The sequence below is a fragment of the Micrasema longulum genome, unplaced genomic scaffold, assembly GCF_059751315.1.
Source record: "Micrasema longulum isolate JH-2025_06_02 unplaced genomic scaffold, ASM5975131v1 h1tg000604l, whole genome shotgun sequence".
Classification (NCBI taxonomy): Eukaryota; Metazoa; Arthropoda; class Insecta; order Trichoptera; family Brachycentridae; genus Micrasema; species Micrasema longulum.
In genome coordinates, this window is record NW_028277800.1 from 348,291 (window position 1) to 371,007 (window position 22,717).

The 22,717-nt window shown below is 32.0% G+C and overlaps 1 protein-coding gene across 1 annotated transcript in view; it reads right to left on the reverse strand.

The window, feature by feature from the left end:
* LOC148280240 (DNA repair protein RAD50-like) overlaps positions 1-16,845 on the reverse strand; it is a 31,071-nt gene extending 14,226 nt beyond the window's left edge. The window contains exons 1-15 of the mRNA XM_088228691.1: positions 16,388-16,845; positions 16,124-16,304; positions 15,865-16,050; positions 13,960-14,173; positions 12,055-12,146; positions 10,604-10,813; positions 9,605-9,774; positions 9,048-9,196; positions 8,196-8,310; positions 7,882-8,118; positions 6,800-6,958; positions 5,984-6,100; positions 4,697-4,894; positions 2,360-2,506; positions 948-1,163 (exon numbers count right to left, since the gene is read on the reverse strand). Of these exons, the coding sequence (XP_088084817.1) occupies positions 948-1,163; positions 2,360-2,506; positions 4,697-4,894; positions 5,984-6,100; positions 6,800-6,958; positions 7,882-8,118; positions 8,196-8,310; positions 9,048-9,196; positions 9,605-9,774; positions 10,604-10,813; positions 12,055-12,146; positions 13,960-14,173; positions 15,865-16,050; positions 16,124-16,304; positions 16,388-16,645 (2,649 nt within the window). The 5' untranslated portion in view covers positions 16,646-16,845. The remainder of the gene's footprint in view (positions 1-947; positions 1,164-2,359; positions 2,507-4,696; positions 4,895-5,983; positions 6,101-6,799; positions 6,959-7,881; positions 8,119-8,195; positions 8,311-9,047; positions 9,197-9,604; positions 9,775-10,603; positions 10,814-12,054; positions 12,147-13,959; positions 14,174-15,864; positions 16,051-16,123; positions 16,305-16,387) is intronic.
* Positions 16,846-22,717: the final 5,872 nt, after the last annotated feature.

Here is a 22,717-nt window from a genome sequence, read left to right on the forward strand (position 1 = left end):
GAAGGCATAACAAACTTAGGTTTAATGTTTCCAAGTGTTCGGTCATGTCTTTCACTAGGGCCCAAAAAACTCAAATTTTTCGCTACTAAATGAATGACCAGAATCTGATACGAACATCAAATGTTAAGGATCTGGGTGTTAGATTTATGAGCACCCTGACATTTCATGATCACATAGAGGCAATCAGTGGTAAATCATTGAAGATGTTTTTAAATTTAAGTAACAGTAACATCAAGTCTTTTATTATTTTTTAAATGGGGCGGAAACATGGACAGTAGAGTGGGCCGATGATGTATGAAGTTTTTTATTTTTTTAGACATCAAAGTGAAAGGTGTCTAAAAAGATGCATTTTGGATCACATTGAACGTAAAAAAAAATATTCCATACTACTTTTGGCCCTCAACCGAGGTTTGAAGTTTATCACTGTCTGAACATTTTGCTAATTATCTTTATTGATAAAACATTTTTTTATTAGTAAAGATATAAATTAATCTCATTACAAATTCGAACACGTTTTAAAACTACCGAAATGCAAAAAGTTTACACTTTGCGGAACTGATTCTGTTGAGCGCCTGGCTAATATTGACGAAAACAAAGGCTCATTAAAACAATGCTACCCATTTATTACAAAACAAAGTGCAACTCACGCCCTTAGATGCTTATTAAAAAGGTTTGATACACATTACAAAATTCAATTGGATTGATTTTCTTACATAAATACGAAATGACGGCCGGTTTAGCGCAAAAAATCAACTTTTTCGAAAAATTTAAGCTCTGGTTGAGGGCCAAAGGTAGTATCGAATATTTTTTTTGCTATTTTTTGCATTCCGAGTAATCTAAAGGGCAACTTTTTAGACCCCTTTCATTTCGAAATTTGGAAAAAATTTATCGGGCCACCCTAATTGACAGTAAGGGTGAAAGAATTTAAGTTAAGTTGAATACGGTACCTTAGCTTGTATTTTCAATGACTCCTCTTTAAGTTGATTGTTCTTATTCCTGGCCAGTTGTAGTTTTTTACTGTGGTTGTTGAGTTTTGTTTGGTTAGTTTTGATGGCAGCCCTCAACCGATTGGTTTCCTTCCGATCTTGACCCTGTTTGCTGGTGGCGTCTTCCAGGTTTAATTCAAACGCCCCGCCGTCGATTTTCGCTTCCAACTTTGCTATCTAAACAATAAACCAGTTTTAAAACAGCAAAAAAAAAAATGATAATGGAGGTGGTTCGTGCATTTGGAGTATCGATCAGAATAAGTAACCCGTAATTAAAATATAAATAAATAAGTAAGCTTTCTTACTCATAAACATATTGCAATTACAAATTATTATTATTTTTAAAAAATTTATTTATTTGCACCTTTTATCAAAAATACAATTTTACGTTCACTTTGCCCAGCTAACAAGGGTACATACCCGTTCCAAGCTAGGCCATTTCATTCTAATAATAATGATAATAGTTAGCAAATTAATAGAGAGCACAGACTAATCAAATATAAACTATACACATTATGATACATATACATTATGATACATTTACATACACATATATACACACATAATATATATATATACATATATACACACATACAGGGTGTTTATTAAACCTTGTCACATCTGAAACCACGATGATCAGTATGAGCAAGAAGACATATTGGCACATAAAAATAAATTTTTAGAATGAATAAAATTTTCAAAAATATAATATCAAAAAAAGCAAATGGTTTCTGACTTCTGCAAGGGAGAAACAAGGAGGAGGGGAGGGGGAGTCTGATACGCCAAAAACGCACGGCCGCGCTCCCCTCGCTTCTCCTCTGCAGAAGTAAGCAACCATTTGTTTTGATATTTTATTTTTTAAAATTTTCTTTGTTCTATATATATTTTTAATATACTAATATGTCTTCTTGCCCACACTGATCATCGTGGTTTTGGATGTGACAGGGATAAAGAACACTCTGTATATAAACATGTACACACACACACGTACATACATCCATGCGCATACACATACATACATACATTCATAAAACATAGACAATTTATTTATAATGCAAAACTTCATGATTGCCATCTGTATATATATATTTTTAAATAATTCTTTATTTTCATATTTTATTTTCGACATCCAGTAAGAATCTCCAATCCGCGGCATGCATCAACCTTTCTGACTCCCTACGACCAATGTCATAAAAGAGCGAGGTCAACACCTTCCGCAACTTGACAACACTCCTGTCTTTCCACGATTTCCAATGGTAATAAAACTGCATTTATTTACTTGTCTAGTCTTGTGACAAAAAAATGTTTTCCAAATCGGTACTGAATATAAACTTAACATCTTGAGAAGAGGAAATGCAAAATAAAGAACGTACCTCTTTAGTTAAGGTGATAATCTCTTGGGAAGCCTGATCCAGGATGGACATGTCTGGCAACATGGAGGCCACAGACTCCAACTTGCGTTCTGGGTCCGATAGAGACATTTGCAGTTCATCAACCGAGTCAAGGGCTTCTTGGAGATCCTTAAGATTTTATTTAAATGATTTGTGTAATAATCTCAACAAAGATGGGAAAATATTTAGGAATTGGAAATATGGAAGTCGAAGTATTTACGAGCATTATCGACAAAATCAAGAAAGGAGCTCGGCGTCAATTTAGACATATAGAGGGAATGGACAGCGAAGGAACGGCTAAAAGTATTTACGATGGGAATGTTGATGGATGCAGAAATAGAGGAAGGCTGAGAAAGAAATGGCGTGACCAAATCCAACAAATACTTGAATATGGACATGTTAAATGTCGTAATAATCGGCATGGGTGCATGAGAAGATTTATGAATGTAGAGGAAGCGAGATCTGTATGCAAAGATAGACTGATGTGGCGTTCTATCTTCTCTACCTACCTTTACGGAGAAACGGCGTGATAGTTTGTTTGTTTGTTTGTTTTGTTTGAAGTATTTACAGGGCTTATAAACTGTCGATGGACTTTACATTTAAAAAATAATAGTTATATCTTAAAAAAATCTAGTTAACCTTTCCCTTACTGTCCTAAAAACACCCGCGCGTTACGGTGCTGTGTAGTCACTACACATTAAAAAAAATGAGAGATTTAAAAAGGGAAAAATGGAATATTTATAAGAATAGCTTTAATTAACCATAATTTAATTCAAAGATGATAATATTTCAAATCTATCTGCTGAAAACATGAAAAAACCATTGGGTATCGCTAACGACTAGGACGAAATGTGCACCCACGCCAACTTCCCGAGAGCTACTACGAAATAACTCCCGGGGAGGAAATCCAGCCTGTCTGCAAACATTTGGACAAACTCAAAACATTGTTGATGTTTTTTTTCTGTTATTAAAATAATTAATAAATTGAAGGAAAATTCACATCTTAATTTCAGCACTCTCAATACATATGTCCGCTGAGTATTTGAACGAGTATCTGCTTGATAATGTTTATTAGATTTAAAATTGTATTTACTACATTAAAAAGTAAAATACTTTATTAATTTATTAGTTAATTAATTCAGTGTTCATATCATAACTGGAGTTTACGGCATGCACAAATACCCACCAGGCCTATTTGCCGGCTGCTAACTCCTAGTGAAAACTGAATTCCATAGATCAGACATGAACTACCGATGAACTGTCAGCAGAGCACGCCAAGGAATACCTAATTTATTTATTTAATAAATGCTTAGAAGGCTCTTACAATATACAGTTGAAAGTACATAAAGTATTTTAGAAAATAACAAAAATAAAATCATAACTATTACACTGAACATGTAATTTATTCTAAAGAAAAAGGAAATAAAATAAAGGAAATAAAGTGAAGATGAATAGAGAAACATATTAAAAAAGGGAGAATTGAGGGGATGGCCATTCGATGGATAGGATAGCCAATTTGATAGCAGCAGGAGTCGTGTGGAGCAAGTCCAGCAGCTCAGCATTATTAGCTGTTCTGTGGATGCTTACCAGGGGAGAATGGTGGGTAAAGTTTGACCTATTGTACTCACACTGGAACATGTGTTGGAGTCTGGTGGTCCTTGTGGGTAAACAAAATGGTTGGATTCGCATCACTTAAGAAGTATATCGATGTTCCCTCGAAGGTGAAGTATGTCATTTGTGCATTTTATTTCTTTAAATAGCTTCAAATCATCAGCATATAGCAAGAACTCTACGTTAGAAAATTGTGTGGGTAGATCGTTAATAAATAGTACAAAGAGAAATGGACCAAGATGAGCACCTTGTGGTACCCCCGATCTAACTGTAAATTCATAAGAGAGATAGCCATTTAGATTTATAGCAATTCTCCTACTGCTAAGATAACTCTTGAGCCAGTTTAAGATGGTTCCACAAATTCCTAGTGCTTCTAATTTGGCTGCAAGTAAAGTATGGTGTACTTTATCAAAGGCTTTAGAGAAGTCTGTATATATTGCATCGACTTGAGATTGTGATTTAAAGGCTTGTATTATAAAATGCTCATATAAAAGAAGGTTTGTAGTGGTCGACCGTCCTGCTACAAAACCATGTGGTTCTGGCACTACTATATGCTTAAAGCTAGATGAGATTTTATTTTAATGCCTTGTAAAGTAATCAAGTGTGGGTTAAGGTTCTCCGCATATATTCATCATACTAATTGTCACTGGACTCTGTTGCATCCTTATTATTTCTACATTCCTAGTAAAAAATTCATGTAAAAAAAACCTTTTCAGTTTTATCAAGATCCTTCTCGATAGCCGGTATTTCGGCACTCTTGAGAGCCTTGAGCTTCTTGTCCAGTGGCCTCATGCTGACCAGCTGATCACGGACTCCAATTTGACGAGAGAGGTTAGTCGCTACAGAGTCCAGATTTTTCGGTATGTTGCGGATTTTATCACCTAACTCGGATATTAAATCGGAAACCTGAAAAAAAAATTACATACGTAGGTAGGTATACATTATTAATTTATCGGAGTGCTTACTATAATGGCACAGATTTTTTCTTAAAATATCATAAATTTTATTTTTTAATCAACCATGTGCCTCATGATATAGCTGTTAGCACTATAGTGAGAAAGTTCAGCCCTATGGGAAATCGGATAAAAAAAATTATTTCTTACGCGTGATAAAAATTAGAACATTTAATTGTACAACAAAGTTTTTAAAAAATACACGAAAAAAATATTTTAATAAAACTTATTATCAGCACTATGATTTTTTAAAGCTTTGTATTTCTGAAATTACTCTCAAGTCTCAAGTTCTCTTCCGCTTCTTGTCAGTCAGTTCTGCCGATTGGTCCATTGACGGTAAGTAAACCGGAAATCTTCCACAACTCTCTTATCATTGGTTGATTTATATGAACTAGTGACGTCGTTCAAAGTACGTTTTTTTAAGTTTTAAGTTTAGTAAGTTTAAGTTAAGTTTTAAGTACGTCTAAGTACAAAAAAATTTTTGTACATTTTCAAGAAACTTTGCCGTATAATTTAATGCTCTAATATTTACCACACGTTGGTAAACATTTTGTTGTATCCAATTTCCCGTAGGGCTGAAGTTCCTCATTGTGATGGTGATAGAATATGTTAGTTTATTAGCTTGCTAGTAGACCGGGAGAACCAAGTCCGATCAGGCAAACCAGAGCTGTAGTCCCTCCTCCACCGGCCATTCTATACCAGCTCATATGGAGCAACCCTTTCACAACATTTTGCAGTTTTAAATATACCCTAATTCTGACGTTTATTCAAAAGCACAAGAGAAAATCATAGTTCATCAATAGTTAAACAGTGTCAAAGGAGAGTAGAAAAAGTACAAAATTGAAGTACCCACAAAAAAAAAGTTATGCTGCAAATATTAGATTGCAAGCCACTTGTATTATGATTGATTATGACAAGGTCACAATGTTCCATTTCAGCTATGCTGGTTTTTCATGGGAACACCAACACCATAAGTTATTTTTACTGTTTTGTCTAAAATACGCTATTATTTTTGTAGATGGTAAATTAAATAATGAATAACCTCCTGTTGACTCTCAAATCCCCTGTGGCACAGTGGACAGCACGGAGCTTCTTCATTCAACTTTTCCACAAATTTCCTGGTGACAAATTCAAAAGAAGAAACTTCAATCTTTTGATCCTGTAAAAAAAACAGTTGCAATAATCCATTACTCGCTTAATTTGCAAACAGATTTTATTTTATAAAATGTCTATATAATACTATATCGACGCTGGAAAGGCTATTTACTTTAAGTGACCTTTTGCAAACTTTACAGGGCAGCCATTAAAAAAAATAATATATTATATCCATTCAGAACATCGTCTATAAACGGGGTACATCATATTTTAATGTGTATTCGCCTATTTATTGAAAATATTTTAATGGTCCCGTGTTGTTTAATGTAATAAGTTCTATCATTATTAAAACTTCGATGTCGCTTAAAGTAAATACCCTTTCCAGCATCGATATTATATACATGACATGTATGTCCTGTTCATTTTCTCTGATGTTATTGTATGTTTAAATACTTTTGATTTATGTTTACTATTATTAAAGTGGATATTACAAAACATTTCAACCAACAAACCACACAGAGGGGATTGGTATGATTTAGAATAGAAAATTTATATGCTCAACATGTTTTGATCATCATTTTATTTTTGTACGGGTATTTATATTTAAATGTATAAAAAGTAACATGCCAAATAAAATCAAATGTACAAATTGTTTTTAGGGTTATAAAAAGGTTATTTAGAAGATTTGCAAAAATACATAACAAACAACTACATGTCATACAATATTAGTGTTTGTTGTAAAAGGATATTGCTATGATATGACCTGCAAAACACTTATATCTGCATCCAACTTGGACAGTTTGTCTTCGAGAGTTAGTTTCCCACAGTACTTGTAAAGCTGTTCTGCGGCTAAAGTAACTTCATTATTTTTCTTAGTCAATTCGTCCTTTTGGTGCGTTCTTCTCGATTCTAATGTTGTTATCTGTAAAATTAAAACATTTAGTAAAGTCTTCTTTGGTAATTTACACGTTTTCAGACACTTTTTTCTCATAGGACCCACTCATATGGACACCTATCTCAACTTTTTTTATTTTTTGGAATATTTCACTCCCTATTGGACCATAGTTGATGGTTTGAAGTAAATCTTATTCAACTAACATATTTTGTGGCACTTTTGTGGCTGACTATTATTTATAGGGTCACAATATATCCTCGTACTAAATATAGGCTACTGTCGTCTTTTCACTGCCAATGTTTTTTACATTATATGGCATAATTATTTGACCCCATTGGATTATATTCTATGTCTATGGTCTATGGAAACAAACAACAACTCTTAAAGCATTGGAAGCCAATACAACATGAACCCTTATGGAAATAACACTGGATTTGCTTGAAAGTGTTCAGAAATTGGTCTGAGAGAATGCACTACATAACTGCTAGTTGCGGAGGACATTTGTTGGTAAGTATAATATTTTTTGGGTGATCCCGTGTAAGTGGGCGTTATTACAAATTATTACGGAACAATTTTCAGGGTAAACTATGTGTTGTGTAGAAAAAAATTATGTCTAGTTGTTTGTACCGTGTCGCAGTCGGCAGTAGGTAAGTTCAGTGTCATTTTGTTGTTGGTCGAATGTAGGGCTGGAAACCACGTTGAGTTAAATCAGGTTGAAAACATCAAAACCTACACAGGATCACTCGAAAATGGCGATACATAATATTGATAACAGTGACTGTAAAAATCTACGTATCTATTAGAAAATTAATGTGTGTATTCATTCGTTCGAGCACAATAAAAAAAAAACAAATTCATTCCAACAAAATAATATTTGCTTCCATTATTTTGATTTATTTTCAATTTCTATACCACGCTTAAAACGCCCGATATATAAAGATAGTATCTACCTCATGTTGTTTTAGCTTGAGACTTTTATTCAGATCAGTGACTTCATTTTTAAGATCCAGTTGGCACTTAAGAAATGTCTCTTTAAAACTTTTATCTGGCATCCTTCCGAGAATTTCCATCATGGTGTCTCTGTTCTTGTTCTTAAAACGAGTGGCAGTTTTCTCTTTCTGACTCAGGGTGGCTTTTTGCAAGTTTAACTCCATTTGTTTAGTTTGTTGGGCTTGCATTTTGGAGATCTGAGGAATTAAGAAGCGTTAAAATATCGGTTAGAATATTGTTTGGGTTTGAAGGATTCAAAATAATATAATTATACCATCTTATCTAAATCCTCCAGTTCTTTTTCAAGGACAGATATAGTCATCTCATCCTTGTTAATAGATTCCTGCAAATCTGCCGTGTTGCATTCTTCTGATATATTCTCAATGTTTCTGGAAAAGTTTATTTTTTATTAAAATACTAGATAATATATTATGAAACACAGTATATAAAAATAACTTGAGAATCCTCCTCACTAGGATGATCTGTTCTGAAGAGTATTTCCGTGTCCAGGCAAATGAAAAATAAAGTTGTATGAAATAATACCAAAATTCCGGACAAGCGTTTTTGATCCAATGGCTACTCAGGTAAACGTCCTGAAGGAAATCGAAAGGAGATAAGTCTGCCTCGTAGTGCAGTGATTGGCATGTTTGCCAACTATACTTGAGTTCCCTGGACCGATTCCTGGTAGGGTAAATGTGAAATATTTATTTTGAGGTGCAATATTTCACTGTTCCTGGACTGATCGACTTACCTTAATTTGGTGAGTCAACGCAGTGCCCTGTACCCCTTTGGGTGTTGATAGGGAAATGATGAAAAGGACTGTTGTGTTTTTTTATTGTTCACATGCCATTGAAATATTTTTTTATATTTTCTTTTTAATACGCTCCAGACAAATTTTGGTTTATTTATAAAAAAAAAACTTTATTATCATCTATCGACTTAATTAACTGGGAAAACATGCATACTGAACAAACATCCTTCCATCATTAAGCAAATGTTGTTTTTAAGGGAGGAATATTGATAAATGTATCATATTTTATTTATATAATATGGAAAATCTACACAAACCTTTATAAATACAATATTCGGGAGGAGTATTGGGACATAATTCAAATATTAAACAAACCTTTCAGATTCTTCTAAATCCTTCCGAATACTATCGAGTTTATCCTTAGATTGGTTGACCGATGAAATATCTTTTTTCAACTTCAACAATTTTCTATTTATTTCATCGCGTTCTTGCTTACGGCAGATAATTTTTTGTTTATGTTGCGCCTTTGAACAAGAAAAACAAACACTTAAAATTATAATAATGCACAGTTTCTTATAGTAATTAAGATTAAGAGGAATTAGTAATTATAGCTAGTAGGGGAGCAATTTTTTTTCTGCATAATCTGTTAATTATTTTATTTTATTTTATTATTACATAAAATTTTGTTTACATAGCAATATGTGGTTTTTTTCTGGTTCTGACTAGCTAGGAATTTTCTGTGTTGAGTAGGGACTATAAATTATAATGGAAAAAAAATAACAAAAGAAAAAATATTTTTGAAAAAACAACATCTAAGAATTTATCAATTTATCCTCTTCCATAATATGATTACAATATTTTCAATGTTCATGGGTTGGTCAGTACGATACGATTCAATGAAATATTTAAAATGGAATATAAAATAGACATACAAATGCATCTCTGCAGCTGTCAACATTTATCTGTAAGTTTTTTTCTTCCTCTAAGCTTTTTTCTTTGAATTCCTTTAAGTTTTTGGCCAAAGCTTTTCTCTTTTTCTCAACAAGAGCCATAACCTTTGTGGCCTCACCTTCATTATCTATATCTCCAGTTATTTGAATTTCTGCAAATAAAAATATATGTAAGTCTTTGTAAGTTCAATACCGTGGAAGAACCTTTTGTCAAAATGTTCAGGAGGGACAAAAAACCTCGTGATTTCATAAAAGAAGAATTGAATATGTACAGTTTATTTTGTGTATACAAAGTTAATCGTGGCAGTTAAGGATGGCGTATTTGCTGTGTTACCTTTACGCAAATAGAGTAAGTCTCATTCGCTGTGTTGGATTTAGCGATATACGCAGTATTGCTTGCTTCATTTTGATTGATAGATGATATTGAATTTTATTTCCGATGAAATCACAATTTCTTAGAATTTATAGTTATCCTATAATATTCATAGTACATATTAATAATTTGCATTTGAACAAAAATGGAAAACAAAAGTTTTTATTGTAGGTATAATTGTATTGTTATACACAAATAAACCACCATGCCGTTTCACGTAAGGGTCAGCAGAGAGAATAGAACGCCATGTCACTCGGTCCTTGCATAAATACATCGCTTTCTCTACATTCATGTATCTTCTCGTGCAAGCGCCCCACTTATTATCACTTCTGACATGTCCATCTTCAAGTATTTGTTGAATTTGGCCATGCCATGACTTTCTCAGTCTATTTGGTTTTCTACATTTATTAACATTTGCATTGTAAATATTTTTAGCCATTCTTTCACTGAGTGTTCGAGGTTTAAACTCAAACTCTACCACAACCCAGTTCTCATTTTAAAGCATGGGTAGTTACGACGAGTCGTGGGGGAATGGCCTCAAAATAATCATAAAAATTGAAATTTCTTTTAAAATAATGAATAATTATTATTGTTATTAAATAGATTACCGCCTAATTCACAAGTCGTCAAAAGTTGTTTATTCCTGGTGCAAATTCTGTCCTGATTCTGTCCTTCCAGTGTGAAGAGTTCACTTTTCTTCATCTCCATTATCTCCAACTGCTTAGATTTGGAAGCTTCTTCTGATATTAACTTGTTTACGTTTCTTAGCGTAGAATCAACTTGAGTTTGTTTCTCTCGAATGAGGTTCTCAAATTCATCTGTAATCATTAAAACAAAAAGAGTTCAGCACATATGAAAACATTTAAATTTATATCTGTAAAATAATAAATATAAAAAGGTAATTTTTGGTTTGAACATTTCATAATCCCTGAACATAAGACTGATCATGTTACATAAATGATTAAGATACGCTGCGGTTGGTGTGCCAATGCAGTGTTAAATGCACCATTAGGTGTGGAAAGGGAATATCACTGAATACATATTTGTCATACAGGTATATATTAAAAAGTCGTTTACACGTGGACAATACAATATTGTTTTGTCCCAGGACTCACCCATTGTCTATGTATAAACAGTAATGTGTAGGATAAAAAATTGTCCTGAGATATCACCAAGATAGACAGGCAGGCTATCTCTGCGGAACAATGATTTCCCTTACCACCATGCGCGGCTGTCAGAGACCACATTGTCCTTGTGTGAACACGTATGGACAGGACCTTGTCATAATAGCATTTTGCTTGACGTGAACGTGTCACTCCCAAAAAAATGTTTTTGCAGAAAGTGGCGGCAGATTTTTATTTTTTATATTTAGTTTGTTCCTTAACAATTCCAATACACTTTTGGTATGAAAATTAATAATATTTTTCGTAAATTCGCTGGTAATAAATGTTACCGTGTATTCATTTTCGCAGTGCTCACGCGTTGACTGTGGCTAAATATTCGTATTGTCCCAGCGTTTTGTCCTGCGCAATTGAGGACGAGACAATATTGTCATATTTATTGTATTGCCTACATGTAAACGGCCCATAAGTATTAAATACCGTTTAATATTAAGTAAATAACCATTTATTTTTATTTTTGTCATTTTTACTATTCATTTATCAATCATTTAACAGAAAGTATATCACAAAGCATAAAACAAATTAATTATATTTCCAGGAGTTACTACAACTCAATTTAGGACTTAATACTAACGTTTTTTTAAAAATAAAATGTACATATTCAGAATGAAAAAGAAACAAAGCAAGTTTAACGTCTTTATTACTAAATATATCACAACAAAATATAAACCAAACTCGAACAGTTTTTTTACACAAAAAAATAAATAAACAAAAACGCTTTCAATAATGGATGAAGTGTCAAATCTAGTACTAAGGGAGATACGGTTGTTTACATCACATGCTACGCAGACAATGTGATTTTAAATTTATTTTGTCGATAATGATAGTTCTAATCAGTATTCCAGAAAAATGCGAATATGTGTATTGTATAAGCTTACCTATTTCATTTTGAAGTTCACCATCTGAACCAATGTACATGGACTTAATTGTCATTCTTAGTTGTCTCTCTTGAGTTATAAGATTGTCTAGCCTGAAAAATATCAACAATTAATTTGAGATAATTTAAAAAATCATATTTATAAAAAAAACAACAAAATGAATTTAGCATATTATTAGTGACTGACTGAAACAAGATTTTCAGCCAAAACTGAAACCGAATTTCGGCTTCTGTTCTAGTTTTGGCTGAAATTGAAACCGAAACTTATTTAAATGAGCTAAAAGTCACATCAAACCACCCTAAATTAGGCGTTTTTATTGTTAAACCTAAATAAAATACACAATTAAATAAAAGGCATAAATTTAATGGTTTGTTGTTATGTTATACATATAAATCATATAAAAGTGTACGCTTTAGGAACCAATAAAGGAATTATAAAAATATAAATTTTAAAGATCTTAGAACTCACGAAAACCTAAAGAGTCACGAGTCATATAGACTCGACGTGAACGACTTTCTTAACTTGTCATCTCACGCATGTGCTAATGGTCACCATGAATATTTTGTTTTATGCGAGCCTTTCCACCTTAATTTGTATGAAAAATACAGTCAAACCTCTTTCAATATGGTACAAAAATGGAATAAAAAAAAAATTCGGATAAAAATTTCACAATGCTTAACCCATTGCAACACAAAGCTGGCGAATCGTGGGCCAAGGTCAATACGTCACTTAATCACAAAGCCGGCGATTCGCCGGTTTGTCTTTGAAGTGATTTTTTTTACATTAAAACTGAACGACAATAACTTTATTCATAAAAATGTATATTTCGGTTACTAATTTCATAATAAAATGTAATAATCACAATTTATTTCGCATTATTTATTACAAAATATTAATTTAGTCTTAACGTTATTGTAATAAAAAATTGTGTCAAAATTAAATAGTGTGTTGTATGAACAAATTATGTCATCTTTATTAGTGGTGCAATGCTATAGAATTAGTTATTAGAATTACTAGGCGCAGAGAAGTATGCGCAAGGGAAGGGTGATAGTGAATAATCTTTGTTTGATTTTATAAAATACTTTGTTGTAATGTTACATTTTTCACAAAATTAAGGTACAATATATAAACAATTTGCCTTTTTGTAAGATCCCGAAATGATTTTTATGCAATGAAACTACCCACCATTGTTTTTTTTTGTGTTTTTTTTTACACGGTACTGCATGGATCTGCAGAGAACCATAATCCATGCAATACCACTGAATGCGTAGATATGTACTTCGCTTGTAACGTCATATTTTGAACATGCATACTGACAGAATATTGGTAAGAATTTATGTGATTTCGTTACATACAAAGTTAGTGCGTATAAAAAAGTATGTAAACAAAAACAATGGTGGACTTAGCATTCTGACCTAGCGCGGACTGTCATTGCTCATATTATTGCTCATTTACAACACAATGTCGGACTTATATTATAATATTATTAAACTTAACATAGGACAAAAAATGTAAAGAAATGCACCGCCAGTGTTTTTGGTCAGGAGCCGTCTGGGCTAGTCTTCTAGCTAGGATTCTAGTAAATTTTAGTTCCCCGTTTACGATGAAAGTAAATCATGATAATAATAAGAGCTACCATATGTAAAATATTGAATTGAAAAATATGTATTTGCGGTATTTTCATTTAATAAAATATTTTGATTTCGGAACCGCCAGCCATAAATAACGGCGAAAATCTTGTGCTAAAAAGTTTTTGAATTCAATTGATAAATTTATCTTATTTTTTTTTCAGAAATGTCTATGGATTTCGCCAAAGGCAGTGCTTGTTTTTTGCAGCTGCCTAGAGTCCCATTATCTCGATTTGCACTAAAATAATACCATAGAGCGAAAAATAATGAAGATTACTTGGCTTTCGCTACTTCTTTTTTTGATCTGTATTCCATAATGTTTCTTTCAATCTCATTAATTTCACCCAGCCTTTCTTGAAGTGGAACGATTTTGGAGGCTAATTCATCCTTTTGGACTATCGCATTACTGATTTTTTCTTCTTCAGCAACAATCTTTAATTTCTTGGCATCAAAATTTTGCTTTCTCTCCAAAGCATGCTTCACATTTAATTCTGAAATTTAATACATGCCTTTTTTAAGTATATTACATATGCAAGATTTGCGCTATGAAATTTAGAGGAATTTGTGCTTTTAAGTAATATTATTTTTATTAAAAAATTGTGATTGATAAGAGTTTAATTTATTTTCAGATGTATGTATATTAAAAACAAAAAACACTACAGTCCATGATCACTGTTTTTGGGAGGACCAACAAAACCAGTAGCGAAAAGACTATTTTTTTTATGTTCAATGTGCACATTCAATGAGTAGTCTTTGAATTTCCTGTTATACCACACACAAGTTGCACAAAGAACCTTAAAGAAATAGTTTTATCGCTACAAGTTTTGTTGGCCTTCCCAAAAACAGTAATCACGGACACTGGTAATTTTGCTGTAACCCCTTCGTATAAAATATCTGCCATAAATGTTAAATTTTAAATAAGGAATATAATATACAAAAATAACCTTAGAGTAATAACCTAATAGAGTGCTAATACGGAGAAAAACTATTCCATAATTATTGACCACGAAGTTAGCTACATATTACTGCAATACTACGGGCCGTAGGTACTTGGGTTGAGAATTGCAAGCACTAATCAAAACCGTTTGTTACATGTTTGTTGTTAAACTAAAAAACAAACTAAACCAAACCAAAAATTCGAAACGCTATTGTTATATGCAAAAGAGCTTAAGGGCTTCTCTAGAGAATTATTACTCCGAGAAAATATCTTATTTTATGAATTTTAGAATTTTACATATTTTAACAGTGATGGAGAACCTTTTCGAGAACTGAATATGAAAGTCTACACCGGTCACTGTTTATTTTTGATATTTTAAAACCATTCTGCTTATGTTTTAGAATTCATATCTCGTCAATTATTCCATCGGTTGATTCTTGTAAAAGTAGGAGCTGAAACTTTGTTATTGATGTGGCTGAGATTCTACGTAATTATCTCACCTATAAGAATTTTAAATACTAGAAAACTTCTAAATAGGTATGGGTAATAAAAACTTCTAAATTTAAAACTGATATTTTTTTGTAGATACTCGTATTTCTTCTTCCATGGTGAGTAATTTTGATATAAAATATCAATTAAAATCCTTCCTTTACTTTTACTACTTTATTAATATGCAAAAAAAAAATCAAAATAGTTGATAGTATCCCATCCCCTCTCCTCTCTTCATAGTATTTATTTATTTATACTTTTACATTGTTTGTATTCTTTTTTTAAACAGAATAATGTTCCCTCACTGGGGTGTCACGTGCCATGCAGTATATGATATATATAATTTTTTTTCTGTATAAAATTATAAGATTCTGAAGACCTAGAATATGTCCATGTAGTTGTAATTTTCTCAAACCGAACGGTGTGGGTAAGTAGGAAGAAATTGCCTTAAGGCAATATGCCCGCCTTTGTATGTTTATAAATTTTATATGAATGTAAAGTGTTAAATAAATAAATAATAGTATTTATGCAAAAATTTATAGTATTTAAGGTGAAAATGATTTACTTACGAGGCTTGAAGATGCCTACTTAGGCAAAAGCGCTCGTTGGTTAATAAATGAAATAGTAAAAGGAAACCAAGATTGATATTTTATGTTAAAATATTTCTAAATAAGTATTTGATTAAAAATTTCCAATAAAATTATGTCTGCCAAACTTTGGAGAAGATGGTGTCACTGTTATGTCACTGGAACTTACCCAAAGTATTGATTTCAGTAGTAAACTGTTTCCTCATTTTTCTGATGCTTTCAAAACATTTGTTGTATTTAGTTGCATCAAATATGGCGTCAAACCTTTCCTTTAACTTCTTTCCCTCTTCTAGTGGCCAGTTGGAGTCTTCTTGGTGACAGAATATAACATTATTTAAGATGGCCTTCGATACACCTTAAATATACATTATACGTTAAAATAAAAACACACAAAACACTGGGCTTTTTTATTAAATCATTTAAATTACCTAAAATACTAGCAATGGTTGCATCAGTCTGTCCGCATCTACCGCTTATTTCTATGGGTTTTTCGTGATCATCGATTATGCAAATAGTGGAATCTATTGACTTGAATTCCATCTTTTTTTGCTTTAATTGAGCTTGCATAGACCTGACGATTAAATAATGAGTTCCATTTGGACTGTCGAACTGAAAAATAAAAACTTTCGAAATTTAGTTTCGCTTGAATGTACGCAATTTGATGAACGAGCACAATAATATCAGATATTTACCAAAAGGCGAATTTGGGCTAAAACTTCACTGCTTTTATTAACTTTTGGATCGTGAACAAAACTTTGTCCTCTCTCACAATTCGGTGGTAATTCACCGCATAGTACATATTTTAACGACTCTATTATTGTTGTTTTTCCGCAACCATTTTCTCCCAAAATTAGTGTTAGCGGTCTTTTGAACTCAATTAATTGTTTGTCATTGTCATCGGGACCGAAACTTCGAATTCCACTTATTAACATTTTTTTAATATCAGCCATTGTAATAGATAGCCGAAGCGCACTTTTAATAAATCAACAAATATAATGAATTGACACCTTAACTTTACTGACCATAACCTAATCTAACAAACACCAATCACCGACAAATAAACGAAACGCAAAACCTAGTTTGACAGATTGCGCCGTTTCACACATTCGCACATGTCACATTTTCCCTCGCAATTGTTTGGAGTTGCAATAAGAAAAAAATAATTAAATGTATCAAAACTAATATTACGCGGCGGGTTATTCAAATTTTGATTTACTTCCAATAATAAACAAATATGATTTTAGGAAAGTTGATTAAAACTTGGATCATGCAAAGTAAAAAAACAAATAAGATTTATGTTTTACGTTTGATTGAATTTATTATCATTATGACATCATTAACACCGTAACATCAATATTGGTTATGTAGGAAGTTTAAACAAATTCAATTAAGTAAATAAGAAACTATAAGTAATCACTTGTCAGTCTAAAGACTCCGACTAAAATGTGGAAAAGCTAATAAATCAAATGAATAAACTGTTGAAATATTGTAGACTTAATGTTTTTCAGATATATTGAAATATAAATAGATTATTAGTTAATAAATGGAATCAATCTATATAATTTGATATGCGAGAATTCGAATTATAAAAATTTAATAGTGAATAATATAATATGACCTTTTAAATCCTTACCTTTCTTTATTTGTTCGTTTTTAATATTTGATAAGACATATCGATTGCTTTATTTTATAAAAAGACAAATCAGAAGTATTGTTACATTATCAAGCAATAACTTTCCAAAGCAATATTAGGACGTGTTAATGCAGTTATTAATAATTTGAATTTATGTTTCCAGATAAGTCAATGCTGGCATATTTTTTCATTTTGATAATAAAAAGGGACGAACGTAGTTAAATTGAACGCATTTAAAGTTAACTGAAATATTTGGTACGATAAAACAACATCGAATAAAAAATACATTTCCCGGAGCGCGGAGTGTAAATTTATAATAAGTTTTCCTTCTCCGAACAACCCCATCAGAGTTTTGGCGATCGACCAATCCCGTCGGTCTCCGTCGGTACCGGCTGCGCTGAATAACGCAGACAGTTAGCTGACAACTCACAGAAATACGTTACAAAAGGGATCATTTAAAACGCGAGCTTTTGTGAATTTCCTCCCCCTTTGGCTCGGCGGCAGTCCGTAGTCCGCAGTTGACGACCCGCCGACTCGACGCGCTCGATCCTCACGGCCCAGTGTGTTCGAGCAGTAGCGAGTCGAGCTCGTGTGCGGCGCCTTTCGTCTCGCGGTGTAGCAACTCGGATTTATTGGTTACTTTTATTTTTAGTGTAGCCCTTGTAAATATTAATGTTAAATAAAAAATAATGACAATCACCTAAACGTAAAGATAAGTGAGAACGCCTCGAGCGTTCTGTGCCAGCGAATGTGTAGTTTTATTTTATGATTTTAGTGAAAAGGTGAAAATAATCCGGGAAATTGCCAATACATTTAGGAATGCCAGTCCGTAAGCAAGGTAGTTATATTGTTGTAATATTTATTGTTAATCATGGATGCCAGTATCATTTAAATTTTTACGTCACCTGTCACGGATTGTCAATACGCGTACATAGCATTACCCCTCGCGAGGGTTGCTTGCGTATAATATAATACTATGGGGTTGTCGGGTGGCGGGTATGGGGCGAGTGGTGAGGGGGGATCTACTGCTGCTGTGCCGTAGTAATACGGATGTCAATAAAAAAAGTGTTGCCATAATTATTGTTAATCTAACACAAATAAATGTGATTCTGACATTCAGAGATACGCAAAACTGTAAAACGAATTAATTTTATTTTTGACAGTGTTCCAGAAATGGTCAAAAGCAAAATCATTTACTCCACATATATAACATTAATTTATTCAAGAAGCTAATCATGTAAGTTAGGTAATTTTAACGTTCGACAATAATGAATTTATTGGAATATACACGTACTTCCTGCGTAAGAATCATGAAACTGCGACAATGGATTTTGATCATCGTTGATATATTTTAACCTTTCATAAGACACATAGAACAAAGTGTGTGTAATACCACCAGAATTAAGGTCTTTATTTTCTAGAATTTTGCATCAACAATAAGTCTTATGTCACAAGAGTATCGTAATAACGCACACTGCTAGATCAGTATACCACTCAGATTTTCAAATGAAATATGTTTATGATATTAAAAAAGAACATATTTAATAAGGTTTGGAAGACGTGAATCAAAACAAAAAGTCCGTCCTATTGATGATTAAATGCTGATGTTACTTAAAAATTATAAAGCACATTAACGAATATTACAATAATTGTATTGTTGTTGAATTTTGGCTTTACGCGTATAGATTATTAATCAATATAAAGGTATGCATATAAAATAATATCTATTGTAGTAAATAGTTTTTGCCGGGACTTATTCAAAGGCCGAGACACTCTAAAAATGTTCTTGGCGAAGATTCTGAAAACCAGGGCTGGTAGCCAGCACATTTTTATTGTTTAAAAAAATGTACCTAGGATTAAATTGATAATTTCAGTGGCAGTTAGTTTAATTGTTTTTCCATGTTTATATTTCTTAACTATCTATGTAAATATTTATCTTATCCATTGTAATTATTTGAAAAATTTAATTAATGAAAACTTCTTATAAAAATTTAAACCTTTTTTTTTTTATGCATAGGTATATATATCTTTATAAAATAACTCCATCACAAAAAAAAAACTAGTATTCAAATAAAGGAAAAATAATATATGTTTCAGAATATGTAAATTGACCACTTAAACCAGTCAACGACGGGTCAAAGACCCTGTAAATGCCAAGACGTCCATATTTTCTTCTCTAAAATATTCTCCGTCTCTGTTGTAATAATATGTTAATTTTAATAACTCCCTAGGGGGTGAAATCCAGTTTTTATCTACAAACGTTTGGACAAACTCAAAATACTGTTGTTTAAATCAACTGGTCCAAGAAAAGTATAAACATTGAAAAATGTTTTCAGGCGGTGTTTAATATTCATGTGAAATAATTCAATCACATGAATCTCATCCACATGAATAAAGGTTTCTGTTCTTTGACTTAACAAAAATCAACAGACGGAAGAATGGAAGAAATATGGATGATCGAAAAATGGTGAATGTTACACAGTTTGCAAAGTGACATCCTATGACAGGTCACAGCCCTGTAAACGCTTAGACTTCAATATTTCCTTTTCAAAATGTTTTCCGCCTCTGTTGCTGTTTTATGTTTTTTAACCCAATTTTCATTTAAAAAATCACTAATACAATAATAATCCATCTCATCAATTAAGTGTTATAATAAAGTTCGTTCAACCCACAATAAAATATTTAACACCATAAATAATTATTTTCATAAGACACGTTAAAAGTTATTAGTAATAAATTAGAGTTAGAATAATTTAAATGTTTTTAGTCAAAATTCAAGTTTGCAAGTTATATTATAAAAAATGGAGATTTACAAGTTGTCTGTCACCAGAAAAAATGGGTACGTTACGTTTTTGAAATTGTCCTAAATAAAGTAGCTATGACGTCTGAACATGTGATTTCATGGCAACTTCATTGGTCGGGAAAATTGTATAAGCGAATAGTGGACGAAATCAGACAGCTTACAAAACACACACCCACGCCACGCTGAGACATCAGCTAATATCTTTCACAAATAAAGTAATTTTTAATAACATATTACAACAGATATGAAAAACATAAAATTTATTTATTTAACCCTTTATATACATTTACAATATATACATCTAAGGGCGGCATATTGCCCTAGGGCAATTTCTTCTTACCTACCCAAACCGTTCAGTTAGAGAAAATTACAAGTACATGGACATATTACTATTAAAATGGTATATTATGCACTTGTACTGTCATCGCTTTCCTATAGAATAACTGGATGGAAGGAGCTTTCAACAACCATTTTAAACTATTAGAAACTGTTCAAAAATTTCTCTTAAAAATAATTCTTCGCAAACATCGCACTCTTCCATCTTTCCAATTGTTGCAAGAAGCTAAACTTTACAAATATATTGTTTTCAATGTTTAAAATATATATTTGAGAACCAAAATTTCTTTTTTTTTAATAAAAGAAATATTAGCGTTCTTATAATTTACCCAAATATTTCAATTTTGGCGGCCATTTTCAACGAGTTGTAAATAACTCACTATTAGAAAATGGAAACCAAGTTGGGATAGAGTGGGGTTCGAACCTCGGACCTCGGACCTCGGATCCACGAGTCCGCAACACTAGCCACGGGACCACAACCCGATTCACAAGTAATTCAAATGGATCAAGTCAAAGAAGGAATCGTGTTCTAGAAATACCACATTGTAAAACGAGTCTAGCACAGAGACATGCATATTTTATAGGCCCAAAAATTTTCAATTCTTTTTTTACTGATTATATTTCATTGACCCCAAACATTCAAAATTTTCCTTCTTTTAAAAATACGCACTATCCTGGATTCAAACTAAAGATATTAACTTTTTTTTTCTATGATATATTTTCCCTTTTTTTTCTTAAATAATTTTTATTTTCTTTTTTAATAAAAAAGTACTTTCTAATATTTTACAAATTATGTTCTTTTCTCTTTCTCATATTACACAAAAATGTTATAGGTACCTGTCTATTTATTAAAGAAGCAAAAACATCATAAACATTTCTTGTATACCCATGAACAGGTTATGCCTTTGTGGGATTTTTTGTTTACTATTATTACTGTTCATATAAATTTCATTGCTATGTAATTATCCTTTATTTTTTTAATACTCTGTTTTACCTCTTATAAATATTGTAAAAAAAAACTGAATCTTAAAATTTTATATAAAATTAAAAACAAAAATTAATTTTAAAAAAATTCACAAGGAATGAAAAAGGAGAAAGGAACGACTCACATACGCAAATACGATACATTTGATTACAAATTCACAAACTTATTATGGGTTTTCAGGCTGTGCCCGTGTTAAGCCATACTTGCATATCAACATTCGTTTATATAGACGTATTTAAATTATATAATAACTTGTATTTAAGTATTGGGTATTAACATAAGCTGCGTCCGTCTTTTTTCTCCCTAGGGAAGAAATCCAGCCAGTCTGCAAGCGTTTGGACATACTCAAACATTGTTGAAATAATAATTTATTAATTAAGTAAATTAATGCCGTTTGATATTATACTAAGGTTTATTAATAGAAAGGTGGGTATGAAAAATCGACTACCCTGGCAATACTAACAAAATGTCTACCTTGTTTTATTTAACAATCTGATAGAGGGTAAAATAATCGAATTATTAAGTAATATTATTTTTGAATTCTCTACTTACACATAAAATGTCATCCCACCCCATTCCCTTTTAATCCCAGCAGTATTTTTTAGACACTTACAAACGACACAACACGGAATAATTGAATTAAAATCGGCAATTGCGTACTAAGCGACGCTGACGTCTAACTAATGGCCAAAACGTAAAACTACTAATTTATGATTAGTTTAGTCGGCTTCAGTTTGATGCGCGTATGCGGTTTCTGGACTATTGTAATTCTATGGTTAATACACATTTTTTTTTCTAAATAGATATTCAGGTGATTAAACATTGAGTGGAGAAAAGTCCGTTTCGTGATGTAGAGGTTGGCGTACTCGCCAACCATGCTTGAGGCCCCCGGGAAAGTCGACATGAAACATTAATAATACAATTTTTTTTCTTAAAAATATTAATAGATCTAGTCAAAGATTGAATAATTTACTCGAAATCAGTTATCGTAAATCCAGACTCGAGCAAAGGCACTTATTTTTCATAGCTTCAAAACTGTTCAATGCATTTCATAAGGACAATATGATAGAAATTCATTATTTGAATTAGTTTCGATTAAATTTTTTGTCGAAATTATGGTTTAAAAAAGCAGAATTCATTGGCTTCCTTTTTTAATGAATAGAATATACTTTTATTATAATTTTCTCATTTTTATTGTCAAAAAATTGTGTTCTAATATTTGCACTTTTTATTTTATTTTATATATTTCGAATTCTTCCAGTAAT